The sequence below is a fragment of the Leuresthes tenuis genome, unplaced genomic scaffold, assembly GCF_036924035.1.
Source record: "Leuresthes tenuis unplaced genomic scaffold, fLeuTen1.0.hap1 SCAF_20, whole genome shotgun sequence".
NCBI lineage: Eukaryota > Metazoa > Chordata > Actinopteri > Atheriniformes > Atherinopsidae > Leuresthes > Leuresthes tenuis.
In genome coordinates, this window is record NW_027325374.1 from 11,547,946 (window position 1) to 11,561,956 (window position 14,011).

The 14,011-nt window shown below is 38.0% G+C and overlaps 1 protein-coding gene across 1 annotated transcript in view; it reads left to right on the forward strand.

Annotated features, from left to right (window-relative positions):
- LOC140278754 (rho-related GTP-binding protein RhoN-like) overlaps positions 1 to 13,421 on the forward strand; it is a 34,721-nt gene extending 21,300 nt beyond the window's left edge. The window contains exons 3-5 of the mRNA XM_072373833.1: positions 1,884 to 1,993; positions 6,878 to 7,012; positions 12,395 to 13,421. Coding sequence (XP_072229934.1) covers positions 1,884 to 1,993; positions 6,878 to 7,012; positions 12,395 to 12,649 — 500 coding nt within the window. The 3' untranslated portion in view covers positions 12,650 to 13,421. The remainder of the gene's footprint in view (positions 1 to 1,883; positions 1,994 to 6,877; positions 7,013 to 12,394) is intronic.
- The last annotated feature ends 590 nt before the right edge of the window (positions 13,422 to 14,011 follow it).

The following is a 14,011-nucleotide window of genomic DNA, read 5'->3' on the forward strand; positions in this document are numbered from 1 at the left end:
AATCTCCAGAATAATGTGTAAAGTCCAACAATACCATCATCTACAGCAATGAGCTTTTATCCTGTTTTATCCTGTAATATGACTACTGCATTTTCCTTCTTACTGTAATAAAGTCCCAGTTGGGTATTATGAATATTTACCCACTTAAAGAATTTCTGAACCACATAATAGACTGCTAAATTAGACATAAGTTAGATCACATGACTGTTGTCTATATGTAATAACCTGAGGCTTTTAACTTAAAAGAAAACCATAGCTTATTTTGCAATAGTCTATGCGACTTGTGATAGTTTTTAAGACATTATTCTGCATGGCTGTAGCCTACAGTATATGGACCTGGGGCCAGATGCATAAAACTACATGCATATTCATGACTATTAGTCTGAAGAAAGGGTGAGTAGCGCACATTCTCACCACATAGTCTTCCTTTATAAATACCGGTTTGTGATCAGGAAGTTGAGAACACAAAGTTTTTGTGTGTATGCATTGTTTATGTGTCTGGCTCCAGGAGTTCCTGGAAATTGAGTGTCATGGATCTCTCATTTTATTTCACAGTGATTTCATTTCTTATTTGACCCAGCAATTAAAGAAATTGTGCCGAACATATCTGGAACACTCACTGATATTTTAACTTTGACATTATATAGTTTGATTTGCTCATGTGTTTTTACACTGACCTCACTCTCAAAGTTGCAAAGAGCAACTGTGTCATTGGTAAATAAAGTAAAAACATTACCAAAGTTAGAAATGTTAGAAGAAAAAAACGGCTTCTGTTTGAGCCATCTGAACTGAAAACCAGCAAGTGGGTTTGAAAAGCAGGATTTTTTTCAAAATGCCACCATTTCTATTGTGTAGAGCAGAAATAACAAAAAAAAATGTTCAAAGGTTCCTTTAACACTTTTGACACACTGTTCATTCAGGTAAAATAACCACATCTGTGCTTAAAATTGTGATATTTCTTAAAATGTTTATTAATTTTATTAATGCACTCAATTAATATGTGAACACAAAAACAGATGGAGAAGCCTCTGTTTTCACAGAGGCGCACTTTCTATTGTGCTGATAAATAGGGCTCAATTGAGTGAAACAGCATGGGATTCACAGTTACAGTTTTAGTGAAATCACATGCCGTGCATATTTCAGCTTAAACTCTGAAAGTATCAAAAACCAAAGGAATATTCAGCAGTGAGTTGGCCAGGGATTTGACCTTACATTAACAAAATGAATGAGTTCACAATTGTTCACAAAAGTGGAAACATGCAAATCTCTGCTTCTACATTTTAAAAATAAAAGAATGTGGCTGTTTTGAAAACAACGTGTAGATAATGTCTGATATTTGTGTTGTGTGTATGAGTTGTATTCATTTGGGTTCTGCGGGTATCTGCTGTTGAGCACATTTTTGTTAACTTAACCACAGCTCTGTGTTTGGTGACAAAAGCACTTAGTGTTGAAGACAATGTGGGAAACGCAGAGGGAATGTTGTCCTCTCTGGATAGGAATGTGTCCCCTTGCCCTGGTGACAATACTCAATTCAGTATGGGCCCCCAACAAAAAAGAGAAACGCAAAACAAAAAAAAAAAACTATGCCACTTCAAAATACCAGGTGATGCTTTGTGTGAGCCATTCATTATAACACTGTCACATGTCTGTCTTTTGGCTTATTCAAGACGGTCAGATGCTGACGAGGGGTTGTGGGCGAGGCCCCTCTGTTTTTTTGAAAAGTAATAAATCATACCCACTCATAGCCATTCATGGTGATTGCATTTAATCAGAGTTATTACCTCAGAATGTGCTCCATAGTGATTCAGTTTGAGTGAAAACGTTGAGTCTTTGGTAAAATAATGAAACTACACACATGATCTGTGTATGTTTTTCACCCACAGGTGCAGCCTACTATGAGAATGTGCGGCCGTTGGCTTATCCCGACTCAGATGCGGTGCTCATCTGCTTCGACATCAGCCGTCCGGAGACTCTGGACAGCGTGCTGAAAAAGGTCAGTGTCACATCAACAGAAGTGTGAAGATGTAATCTTTTTCAACTATGGCTGAGTCATTTTTCAAGGGACACCATGTTCTTCGTCAGGACAGAGCAAATGAAGCAACCTTTGGGTTCATCATATAACCAGGCTCACATTTGATAGAATGATCCTTTCCCAGAACAACAACAATCTTTTAGGCACATCCAGCATTTAAAGCCACATTATTATCTACTTGGTTTTGTTTCCATCTTTATATAGAATTCCATATATATTGTTTTGTTTGTTTTTCTCATTTTTATTTTGACCAATGCGCACCATTTAGTTTTGTTTGGAAAAGCCCTTTGAAACCATGTTTGGAGTTTCTGCTTGCCATCTGCCAGTTGCACGCTAACATTTTCAAAATGTCCATTGCAAAACAAAAATGTCAAAATTGGCAACCTGCATGCTCGAAATGGCAAGTTTTGACGAGGCTTGTCTGGTTATTTTAAAGCCCCCCCTTAGATGAAAATCAAGTTAGGAGTTGTAAAAGTTGTTAACATATCATGTGTTGTTTTTTATGTGTTACAATGAGTGAAACAAGCACCCAGCACCATGTATGTTAAAAAAAAAAGCTGTAGCCGAAACATTTCCTCATTGTTGGGTAACTGAATCTGACTGGAACACAGGTACATTTTTAAGTATTCATATTTGAAGTATTTATATTTGAAGTATTTATATTTGAAGTATTGAACATCAAAGATGTTGCGGTGTTTGTCCGCCTTTCAGTCAGCAGACATTCCTGAAGCCTGTGCCATCATTCATCAATGACATCATCAATACAAGACAAAACACTAATCTTTCATGGTTGGCAAATTCTCACATCTACAGGGGGTTCACTTGAGAGCTACCTTGAACTTTGACCTTATTGAATGACCTCGGTAATGGTGTTGAATATACCGATTTGACAATGCATGCGCAGGATGCCAAAGTGACATTTTGTGGTGCCACTTATTCAAAGTTTAGAGGCAAAACGAAGGAAATGTATCATCTGGTAAGCATCTAAGTGTCTAATTTTAGTGTTCAGTGAGTCCCTGTGTCCCTCCTCTGTGTTTTGCTTTGGACGTTTATTCCATCTGCAGGCTTTCATCTTCAAATTACACCCTTGCAGAAACACTTTGTGTTCTACTATTTCTGACAGCCTTCCACCCAATCAATGTTTGCACCCTCCAATTTTCCTTTTAGAGGGATTATTCGTTCTCAACATTGCTTATCTACAAAAATACCCCTTGGCTCCTTACGCTTCCTTTTGTATTTTAGTTTTTTTTTTCCGGCCCATTCCCAATCTCTTCATCAATCTGTATATTCCATGTTGGGCTGCAGCTGTTGGGCTGTTATATGAGATTGTGTAACTACACTGTCAATGACACATGCAATGTAAGGTTTTGTTTAGTAAACATACAGCTACTGCTAGAAATTGGAAAGCAACGAATGAAGCACAACCAAATGGGGTTATGTCACATGAGATTAAGTGCATCTCTCATATACAGTCAACACAATGTCAGAAAAAGGAAAAGGCCGGAGAACACAAATAAAAATAATTAGAAGAATTTATATGTATTGAAGAAGAAATGTTTTGACACTAGGTGACACGTGAGCAAATGACAAGTGGTAAGAAAGTCAGAAGGATTGATTTGTTTGTCTCTGTCTTAAGAATCCATGAGCATTTTGTGTATCTGGGATAGAGCTTTTTTCATATTTTGAAAAATAATTATATACATTATGTTAGCCTCAATCTGCTAGTTTTTCAGCGTTTTCTTCAGAGTTCAAGGCTTCATTTCTATCATGTGAGCTGTACAAAGCATTGGCTGCCTTACTGCCCTCTAATTTGCCCTGTGTGAACTGTGGAGCATAATGTAGACCCAGGAATCAATGATCAAATAAAATGAAGACTGTTCAAATGATAGATTTGATTACTTGCTGCAACCCCAATGTCTACAAGCTGCACGGTGGTGTGGTGCTTAGGACTGTCACCTCACAGTGTGAGAGTTCCTGGTTTGAATCCTGGCTCAGTCCTTTCTGTGAGGAGTTTGCCTGCTCTATCTCCTACGACTAATGTGCATGTTAGCTTTAAGCAATCTTAGAGCAACTTTTTACACTTAAAACCACGTGCTTCTGACTTGTTTTCAAGTACATTGACTGACCTGAAACTGCTATAAAGCCCCCAATTCATGATGTTGCTAAAATGGTCCATTAAGTATTTGTGAAAATGGCTTGATTGGCTTCAGCTTTAGCTTCACGGTTGATTGACTTTTTACATGTGTATTTTGAATGTGCTCTGACCTGGGTCATGCACATATTTTTTAGACTGAATTGTCAGTTGAGGCTATTGAAAAAGCAAAACTCCATTTTGTACCTTTGATAAACCAGACTCTCTACTCCAAGAACTCGTATTCTTCTGCTTCTTTATGCACCAGTTCTTAACAGTAACGCAGACAATAAGCCGCTCATCCCGTGGGCCCTTTGTGAGTCATCTAAACTGCTGCTGTTCACCAGTTGCGCACAGTTATGCAGAGAAGCCTATTGAACGGCAGCAGCTCACTCTGCAAAACAGCACGCTGGTGCCTGTGAACAACCACGAGACACAGGCAACCAGGAGAAAAGATATCTTTGTAAGGCAGAACAAATGGTGCAACAGTGCTCAAAGGACTGCTTCTGCCATGGTGTGAGGAGATAATGAAAGAAGTCTCAGAGAGAAAGACAGAGAGAAACAGTTTAATAGCTTGAGACATGTCTCCGGACTGTAATGAGTATTGTCTGTCTTTGTCTTCATCCTGCATTTATGACCATGAGGATCATGCTGTAACAAAACAGCTAAAATGTATTTGATTTGTTTCCATTGTATGTCTGTGGTTTGAGGCCAGTTTACAAGTTGTAAGATGTGTTATATGTTGGGGGCTCAGGTCACTAAAGAACCTGACCATTTTGTTTTGTTTTTTGCTGCGAACAGACTAAAAATATCCCAGGCTCCAAAAAAAAAAAAAGATTTACAGTGATTGTGTTAGTGGGGATGTTGCTGCCGGCTAAAGATGAGAATATCTCATATAAACTGGAAAGTCCAGCCTGTCACTTAGAGCAATTTATTCTCAGAATTTAACATATAAGTTTGAAGGCTATAAATATATACAAACCAGGAGTAAAATCCTTTAAGGTTTACACTGTTTTACTGTGTGATGGAAAATGTATGAAATTTTAACTGATAAAAACAATACTTATTTAGAAACATTTTTCATTATAGACTTTATTATATACCTAGTTTGAATAAAATATTGCCTCGAATAAAGGAAACTATAAAATTATAATAAGATCATTGGACAAACCAGAGCCAGCATTTAATTAGAGCTTTTAGCGCTGCTGTCTAATTGTCATTGTGTAACACACTTAAACTAACACTAATTTGTATGAAATATGTCTTACAAATAAAGTTTGGTTGATTTTAAATCACTATATCAAGGCGAGAAGTTGAACCACTGGACGCTTTTCAAAAGGTGTTCAGTTAATCGTCAAGTAGGTAATTAGAAAAGAACACCAAGGTGAATCATTCAAATGATCTCATTCAGCCCAATGAGTCATGGAGAATAAGTATGCCCCCTTTCAAATCTACAGTTTTACATAACACAACATAATAAAAATCACTTGGTTCTTACAAGATCTTACACATCTCACTTTGGTCTCGTCTGTCCTGAGGACATTGCTGTGGAAGTCTTGAAATTCAGAAGCAATTTTGCAAACCAAAGCTGGACAGCTTTTTATAAAGAAGAGGCTGTCTGGCAACCCTTCCAAACAAGCCATACTTGTTCAGTTCAGTACAATCATGAACTTTGATATTTAACATGCTAGCAGAAACCTGTGGTGTCTGAGATGTAACTCTTGAGTTTTTTTGTACTTTTTCTGAGCATGTCATTGGTATGACCTGGTGGTGAACTTGCTGGGACGTCCATTACTGAGAGGATTGGCAAATGTCTTGTTTTTCACTTGTGAATTGTATTTCTCTCTGTAGAATGATGAACTCCAAATTATCTGGACTTTTAACCCTTCTCAGGTTGAGGGGCAGCAACAATTGCTTTTCTAAGATCATTGCTTATGTCATCTCTCTTTGAAACTGTGCTGACACTGAATGCTCCAGACCAGCAAACTGACAAAACTTCTGCTTTAATATAGGTGCTCACACTTATTGATGGTCATTTCATCAAATATATTTGATTAGCAGCACTTGGCTTGTACTTACCTTCTTAATTCCAATGGGTGTACTTTATTTTTCACACACTGCTTCTGCATTTGTCTTAGTTTTTGTTGAATAAGTAACTACTATAACAACTGTAGTATGTCATATGTTGTTGTTTATCTGAGGTTTATTTTGTCCTTATACATAAACCTTAGAAGTGTAAGAGGATGTTTTTTTTTACCATGACTGTATAGACTGCAGTAAATTTACTTAGTCTGCATCTCCATGATTATTGCATTTTACTATATCTATGACGAGGCCCCTACATTCCAATTAAGGACACGTTTACAGCTATGATATGGAAAATTATTGTTTGAATGAAAATGTGCTTCAACTTCAATAAGAAATAGCCTTGTCATAAACCCATCTAGCAGTTTCAAGTAAACATAAATCCTGCAAGCCTCAGTCATCTTTTAATAGATCAATGGCTGACTTCACTAATCTTGCAGCTGTATATGAACAAAATCTCCCAGAAAGGTCACAAAATCTTGCAAAAGTGTCCTGAGAGAAGCACATTTATGTTCATGGTTTAAAATAAGATGATGCAGAATATGAATGTAACGTTCAGGAGTCCTCACAATAAAACATATTTAACTTATTGGGGCATGTGCACTGATGCATGTTTGTCTGACACACAGTGGCAAGGGGAGACACAGGAGTTCTGTCCTAATGCCAAAGTGGTGCTGGTTGGCTGCAAGTTGGACATGAGGACGGACCTCAACGTCATGAGAGAGCTTTCCAAGCACAGACTCATTCCTGTCACCCACGAGCAGGTGAGGAGAACACTAAACAGCATCTGTTCTTTTTAACATTACATTTTCTTTGGACCATGCCTGACATTTGCTTTTAAGTCTATTGTCCTTTGTCTTATTTGGCACTGATTTACTTGCAAACTTGCAAACAGATGTATTACTTTCCTCCCTCTTGCATGAAAACAAAACTTCTAAAAATGAAGTTGGAGAATGACATTTTACTCAAATCAGGACTTTCACAGATATTGAAACACTGGGAGTATAAAGGAGCTTGAATTGAACAAAGAAGAAGACAAACAGCAGTTGTGCGATAGCAGTTTTTTTTTGTTCGTGTCTTGGAGTAATGAACAGTTCCATGCATTCATTTTAATAACCCATTTCCATGTAAATGTGAATTCCAACTTCTTGGTAGCCTTTTGTCAACAAATTAATATTTTCTCATGTCTCTAATAAAGCAGAAGTAATGACCTTTGCTGTCCAGTCAGTAATGACACTGAATTGGTGCGTCAGGATTTCAGATTAATTTCAAGGCATCAGTTAATTGACTCTAAATTCAAAGCAGCCACTGATTACACCACAGAATTTAAATGCATTTCTAAAAACATAACTGCAAACAAGTAGGGCACTTCAAATTATGCACTGAAAGGCAGCAAAATTCAGTCTTCACAGAATGACAAATAAACAATGATAAAAGCTCTGGGTGCATTTAATGCTGAATTACGTTTGTCGTCGACATGACAACAGTGAATGTGATTGACCAACCTCATGCTGAGAGATGTATTGTGTAGTGTTAGACTGATGTTTTATTCTGAACATATATTTGATTCTCGAGCACTGTCACAACAGCAAACAGCGTAGAACTATGAAAAACCACAGTGCGACACTAACCCTATGTGCATCAATGAATTGAGTGCCCAGCTGGTGTCTACTTTTCCCTCAACATTAGTCTCGTTCGCATTTGGCCAAACGGGTCTTGCCAGAACAAATTTTGCGTACTTTTTAATTGTGCCTTGCAATTTGCCCGTCATTAGTAAATATGAATGGGCTCCATTTCTATTAAGCAACCATTGCTGCCTAGACTGTACTTTATCAATTGCAAGCCCTCCAGCTGCGCATTGGCCACAAAAGACTGAAATAGTTACAGAATGCAAATCTAATTCTGTGAGCACATCAATAGCCTGCTTTGAGAAAAGTTCATACAGAGAGGTTCGAGGTTATCCAATCCGTTCTTACTAATCATTAAAGGGATATTTAGTTTTCGTTTTTCTTTTTTTTTTTCTTAAGTGGGGTTGTGTGAAGTATATATCAGTAGTAGTCAGTGTCTTACCTTCAGCAGAGAGCAGTCAGAGTGCTCACAGTTTGGAGCAGCAGGAGGTTTTCTGACAGGCAATTTAAGCTTAAAGCTTCAAAGAAGGAGGCCAATAGAAGAGTGAATTTTTTTTGTCATCTAAAGCAACTCGAACTTTGAAAACGTCATAGGTGTTTTCATTAAAGCTGTATTATAGATTTTTACACCAAATCAGTTTTGCATTAGACAAAAATACATGGACCGTGTTGGCAAAACACACGACACAATATTACAATGCAGACCGTTTTGTAACTGACTGCGGACTGTGTTGTTACATGGATGAATGTGAAGTAAGCGCAGCTGTCTCTTGCAGTATTGAGCAATGTTCTTGTCAGTCAAAGTGTCACAGTAAATTATGCCTGCACCTCTTGGGTGTGAAATCATGGAAGCCTCTGATGCTGCCATGATTTCTGCAATTGTCACAGGCATAAATACTGTTATATATACAACTAACGTGATCGTATTAGGACAATTACGGAAGTGCAGATACTGACACGTATCGTACAGCAACTCTCCCACAACAGATAGCAGTCAACAGAAACTGCGGAGAACTAAAACAAGTTGTGGAAAAGAGAGCTATAAAGGAGTGAAGTAGACTGAGATCTGCCAGCTGAATATGTTATATATATATATATATATCTGTAATGTGAGTTGGGCTTTTGTTTTGGCCTTGATGCACATTCACTGAGTCCTCATATTTGTCACAAACTGACACTGAGTTTTATTTTATCACAGAGCTGCTGGTCTGTTTCCTTAGTCTTAGGCATATGACATGCTGTTGTTGCTGGTCATCTTTGAAGTTGGGGTTTTTACCCACTCATTGCTAAAGTTACCTTTAGTGTGAGGCACCACTTATGTGACAATATGTACCATATAAGGACAATAACTCAGAGGTTGTCATAAAAACAATTTGGAAATTAATGTGAACTATCTGATGAGGAAGTCATGTAGTTTGAGCTGTTTAAGATGCAGAAGAATTCACTCCTCTCATGGCCCCTATATCAGTAGCTGGCTTGGCTTGTCTGACAGGCTTTGATTATGCTTCTCTAAACTGAGACTGCTCTAAATGCAGGTAAGACACTTCAAAAAAAAAAGAAAAAAAATCTTTTAAAAGCGTAGGCAGGTACAGACGATATACATTATGTGTATGAAGTTATTTTTCTTTTTTAGGCTGCTGCAGCACAAGAGCTTCTCAGTTTTAAACTTTAAATTTTGCTAATGGAATTCACCAAAATGACACTGGCCAACTTGTACAATAAATGACGGATGAACGGAATTGAGAGCAAGTTCAGACTGTTGCAGACATGGTCTACATTTATAAAGCACCTTTTTAACCTTGTCCGGGGTTCAGCAAAGCACTTTACATGTGTTTCTCACCCACCCATTCACACAGACATTCATACAGCACTTCTTACAATGCAGGCACTCTACTTACAGTATGCTGCACTTTTCATCTGCAATTACACACCAACAAATATGTCAGAGGCAAAGTGGGGTTCATTGTCTTGCCCATGAATTCTTGGAAACATGGATTCACTGGTAAATTAACCACTTGCCCCCTGGTTGGAAGACAACCACTCTACCATCTGAGCCACGGCCACCCTCAACGTCTGTTGAAAATGTGTTTCAGTTATGCAGTTCATGCATTTGGAATCCATGAACTGACTTCAGGCTACTATTCGCTATTGTTGCACACTGTTGAGGCACCGAGGAAAGGCATATAAGGAGAAAGCATTAATGTTTACTTCTAAAGGGTTTTCAGTGAATTCTTTTCAACTGGATTATTTAACTTGGTATAACAAGTTACATCATAATATGCTCATGCAGTGGCAATGAAATAAAGCAGTTAATACATTTAAATTTTACTTAAAGTACCTTTTGAATAGCGGATCCTTTTATCTCCACCCAGCTGAAGTGAAACTCAGGAGGAGTGCACTCACCAGAATTGAGCCACTCATAAACATTGTGGCATTTCTGTAATGGCTTTAAGTACTTCAGAATAAATACAAGAAAAGTTTCAGCTTTTACATTTATACAAAAATAACAGACCTTTAATGTTTTTCAGACTCAGTCCTACTGCAACGTTTTGCAGTTTGTCGCTAACACTGATGGGGGAAACCTACCCTGTCACGCAGTGTAGATGCTCTATTTCTAATGACTTACATGATCAAAAAAGATAGAATGAATGTAACAAACTCAAGGTGCCAGAGCTGGAGTACTTTTTATAAAAGAAAAGAAGTACTGGCTAAGTCACTGCAGTAATTCCCCATCTTATACCAGCATAAACACACAGTTAGTGAAAGGTGAAGGAAAGGTAAGCACTGTGTACAACTTCAACAATTCAGAGTTAAGATCCTGCTAAACACTACTGGGAAAAAATCGAGCTTTTATGCTTGAGCTTTTACATTTGCAAGGATAGGCCTTAAATATTTCATGGCTGTGTGGAGGATATGTTCTGTTTTCCCAACAAGCTATCAAGGTTTTATTACTGCAAGTGAGATTGTTTTTTTTCTCCGTATGGCCAAGCACAGTGGTCTGATATCCACAAACAAATTCTTACAAAAATGTATTTTTACAGCGCGTTGTTAAAAACATCCACCCCGTATGCTTGTTTGCACTCATCATGGCTCATAAGAATCAAATCAAGACCTCGCCAAATACCAAATGTTATGTTGTTATGTTCTTACATGAGGTCTTTACAACGAATACAACATGAGTTAAATGGGCTTAAAGGGCATTTAAATATACATGACAAAATAAAGCATGATTTCCACCATATGACCTCTCACTCACTCTCACTCACTCACGTGCACACACACACACACACAGACTATTTGTTTTTTATAGCTGCAAGTGCTATGAAAAATTTTGAGTGGCATGAAGGAAAACCATAAATGAATAATGAGAAGGTCACAACAAACATAATATATGAAGTGTTGAAGTTGCAACACAAGCTCACGCTGAAACGTACAGACCTTCCTCACATTTGTATTGAGAACCTTTACAAGATCATTTTATTGCCGCAGCAGATCCTGAATTAAAACTAGATAAAACATAAAACTTTAAATAAAATTCTGTTGAAGTTATTCTCACACTGTAAAGCCCAGGTTGCACTGCTAAAACACCAGTACAAGTAGTTGCACATGATGAGAGTATCTCTGATAAATCCACTAAGAATCACTAACTTTTAATAGTTATTCTCCTTTGCTAAACTGCATCCCTCCACTGAATTTTCATTCTGCTTTGTGCCAACTGCTGTACTCATCTGATTGTTTTTTCTCCTGCTCTCGGTGCTCATATTTATTGTATACTGATATGGCAGAATTCTTAACAAAGCCGCTCTCAAAATAATTGTTTTTGTTGTCAGGGGGTGAACCAAGTCTGAAATTGTGATTGGAAAGTGGCTCGTTAAGACGATGTGACGATCCGCACTCACTGTCAAGGCATTTTAATACTGTTGCGTTGCTATTATAAAATCCTTACTTTATAACCGCAGCTTCATTTGACAAAATCTCCACCCAAGTGATTTAAACACAACATCTGTGTAGTCATTTTAACTTACTCAAACGATGATCCCCAGAGAAAACATTAGAAGTTAGAATGTCTTGAAAGTTTTTGACACAATCCACAGCCTCCTAACGAACAGTAAGGACGATACGGCACATGTGGAAGCGCTCACACGTGCTGCTGCCTTTCACAGAGGAAGAGGTGCAGCAGGGGCAGACCTTGCTCTTGCAAGACAGTAGTTGGGAAGTTTGTCATAAAAGTTGCAGGATTTGTTGATAGTCGTAGTAATAAAAAAAAAGAAAATGGATACATGATGTAAGAGCACAGGGAAAGTGTGAATGGCAAAAGCACAAATCAAAGTCAAATATTGCTCTCAGTGGTGCAAAAGACGGGAGGAGGGGGAACTTTACACATTAGTCTTTGTAATGTATCAAGACATGAACGTACAAATGTCAACGTCTTGCTAAAAGATCATTGTGCTGTCCCCAAATGACTATAAAATAAACTACTGAAGGTTCAAATATTTTCTCTTCATCTGTTTTTCTTAGGGCACTAATTTGGCGAGGCAGATTGGTGCTGTGGCCTATGCAGAGTGCACCTCTAAGTACTCGGAGAACAGCGTCCGTGACGTATTCCACGTCACCACCCTGGCGTCTGTGTCCAACATTCAACGGCCTCAGCTCAAACGTGCTGGCTCACGTCATGGCCTCAAGCGGATCTCGCAGCAACCTCCCCGGACTGAGATTCATGAGCAACCGCCTGCCATTAGAAAGGACCGAGCCAAAAGCTGTGTGCTCATGTAGTACCAGAGCTTATCGGCGATCTGACATGTGTGTGATGATGGACATGAACCGTACTGCACATGAGCCTTATTTATTGGTGAATTCTTGTCAGATCATTGCACTGCATAAAGGACAATGTGGCGAAAACAAGAATGAATACTGTCCTGTGGAACTCTTTGAGGGATTGTTTGTCCGTTTTTAGCAAAGCTTTGCTTGTTGTTTTTCTTTGTGGCCGTGTTCTTATCAGGGGAGGCCACTGTGGTGGCTAAAGCTGTTTTTTTTTTTAAAGCTTTTACTTGAATAAGAGGACAAAAACAGGCTGGTTTGCAAATGAAACACAGGACAGAAACTAGCAACTTTGGTGTTCGAAGGAAAAAAAAGTCAATGGAAAGATCCTTTTGCAGGAAGTAGCAGTGACAGTGCTGCTTTTCACCTCTATTGTATTGTTTCCTGTTTGAAATGCTGTTCTGTCTTCAAGTGTTTAAATAAAGAAAGAAATTAAGCACAACACGATGCACGAAAGGTGTTCTAAGAAATCTGTAAATATCAGGGTGTGAACCCTAACCCTTAAAAGAAAATCTGGTCTGACAGAAAATAAAACTAATTTTCCTAAACCACAAGTGCATTTAACAGGGAAAACTAAATAATCACACACCATATATAATATTGATGTGTTGTGTTATTAATATTGTTCTAATAATCCACACTGGGAAGGAAGGTGTCAGAAAGCGTGAAGGAGATGAATATTATGTTGTTAATGTCATAATGAAATAAAAAAAAGATTGGTCTGCTATGCGTTGGAACATCTTTAATGTCTTAAATGTTATTAATATGACAATATTCATGCAAATTTCAAGCAAACGCAGTGCATCTAATTAGCTGTTGTACAACTATTAGAAAGTCATTATAAATATAGAGGTTATGGAAGTTGGTCTTTAGAAGCCATTACTAATTTATCAAATAGGAACTTTGACTTCTTGTGGCATTTTCTTTCATTCTTTCAGGTCAAAGCAATAAATTACATTGAAAGCGGGCAGCTTTCAGGTGACAAAACTTATCTCAACCCACGAATGATGACATAATAAAAAGTCATTTCAATTTTTGTAATTCTAATTCAATTTTAACTATTTAGTAACATGCATACCTGATTATGTATTTGAACTCCTCACCCAAACCATTTGCAGTTTGAGTGCACAGCAGAAAAGCAAGGAACTGCGAGTGGGAGGGGAAGTATAAAAGAGCAAGGTCTGTTGTGAAAGAGTCTCAACCTAGCAGTCTCTAGCATGAAGGTTTGTGGCACTTTCCATCTTGCCCTACTTCCTCTCTTATAAGTGAGAAAGTGGATATCATGATGTTGGCACTCACATGGAGATGCTGATGAAT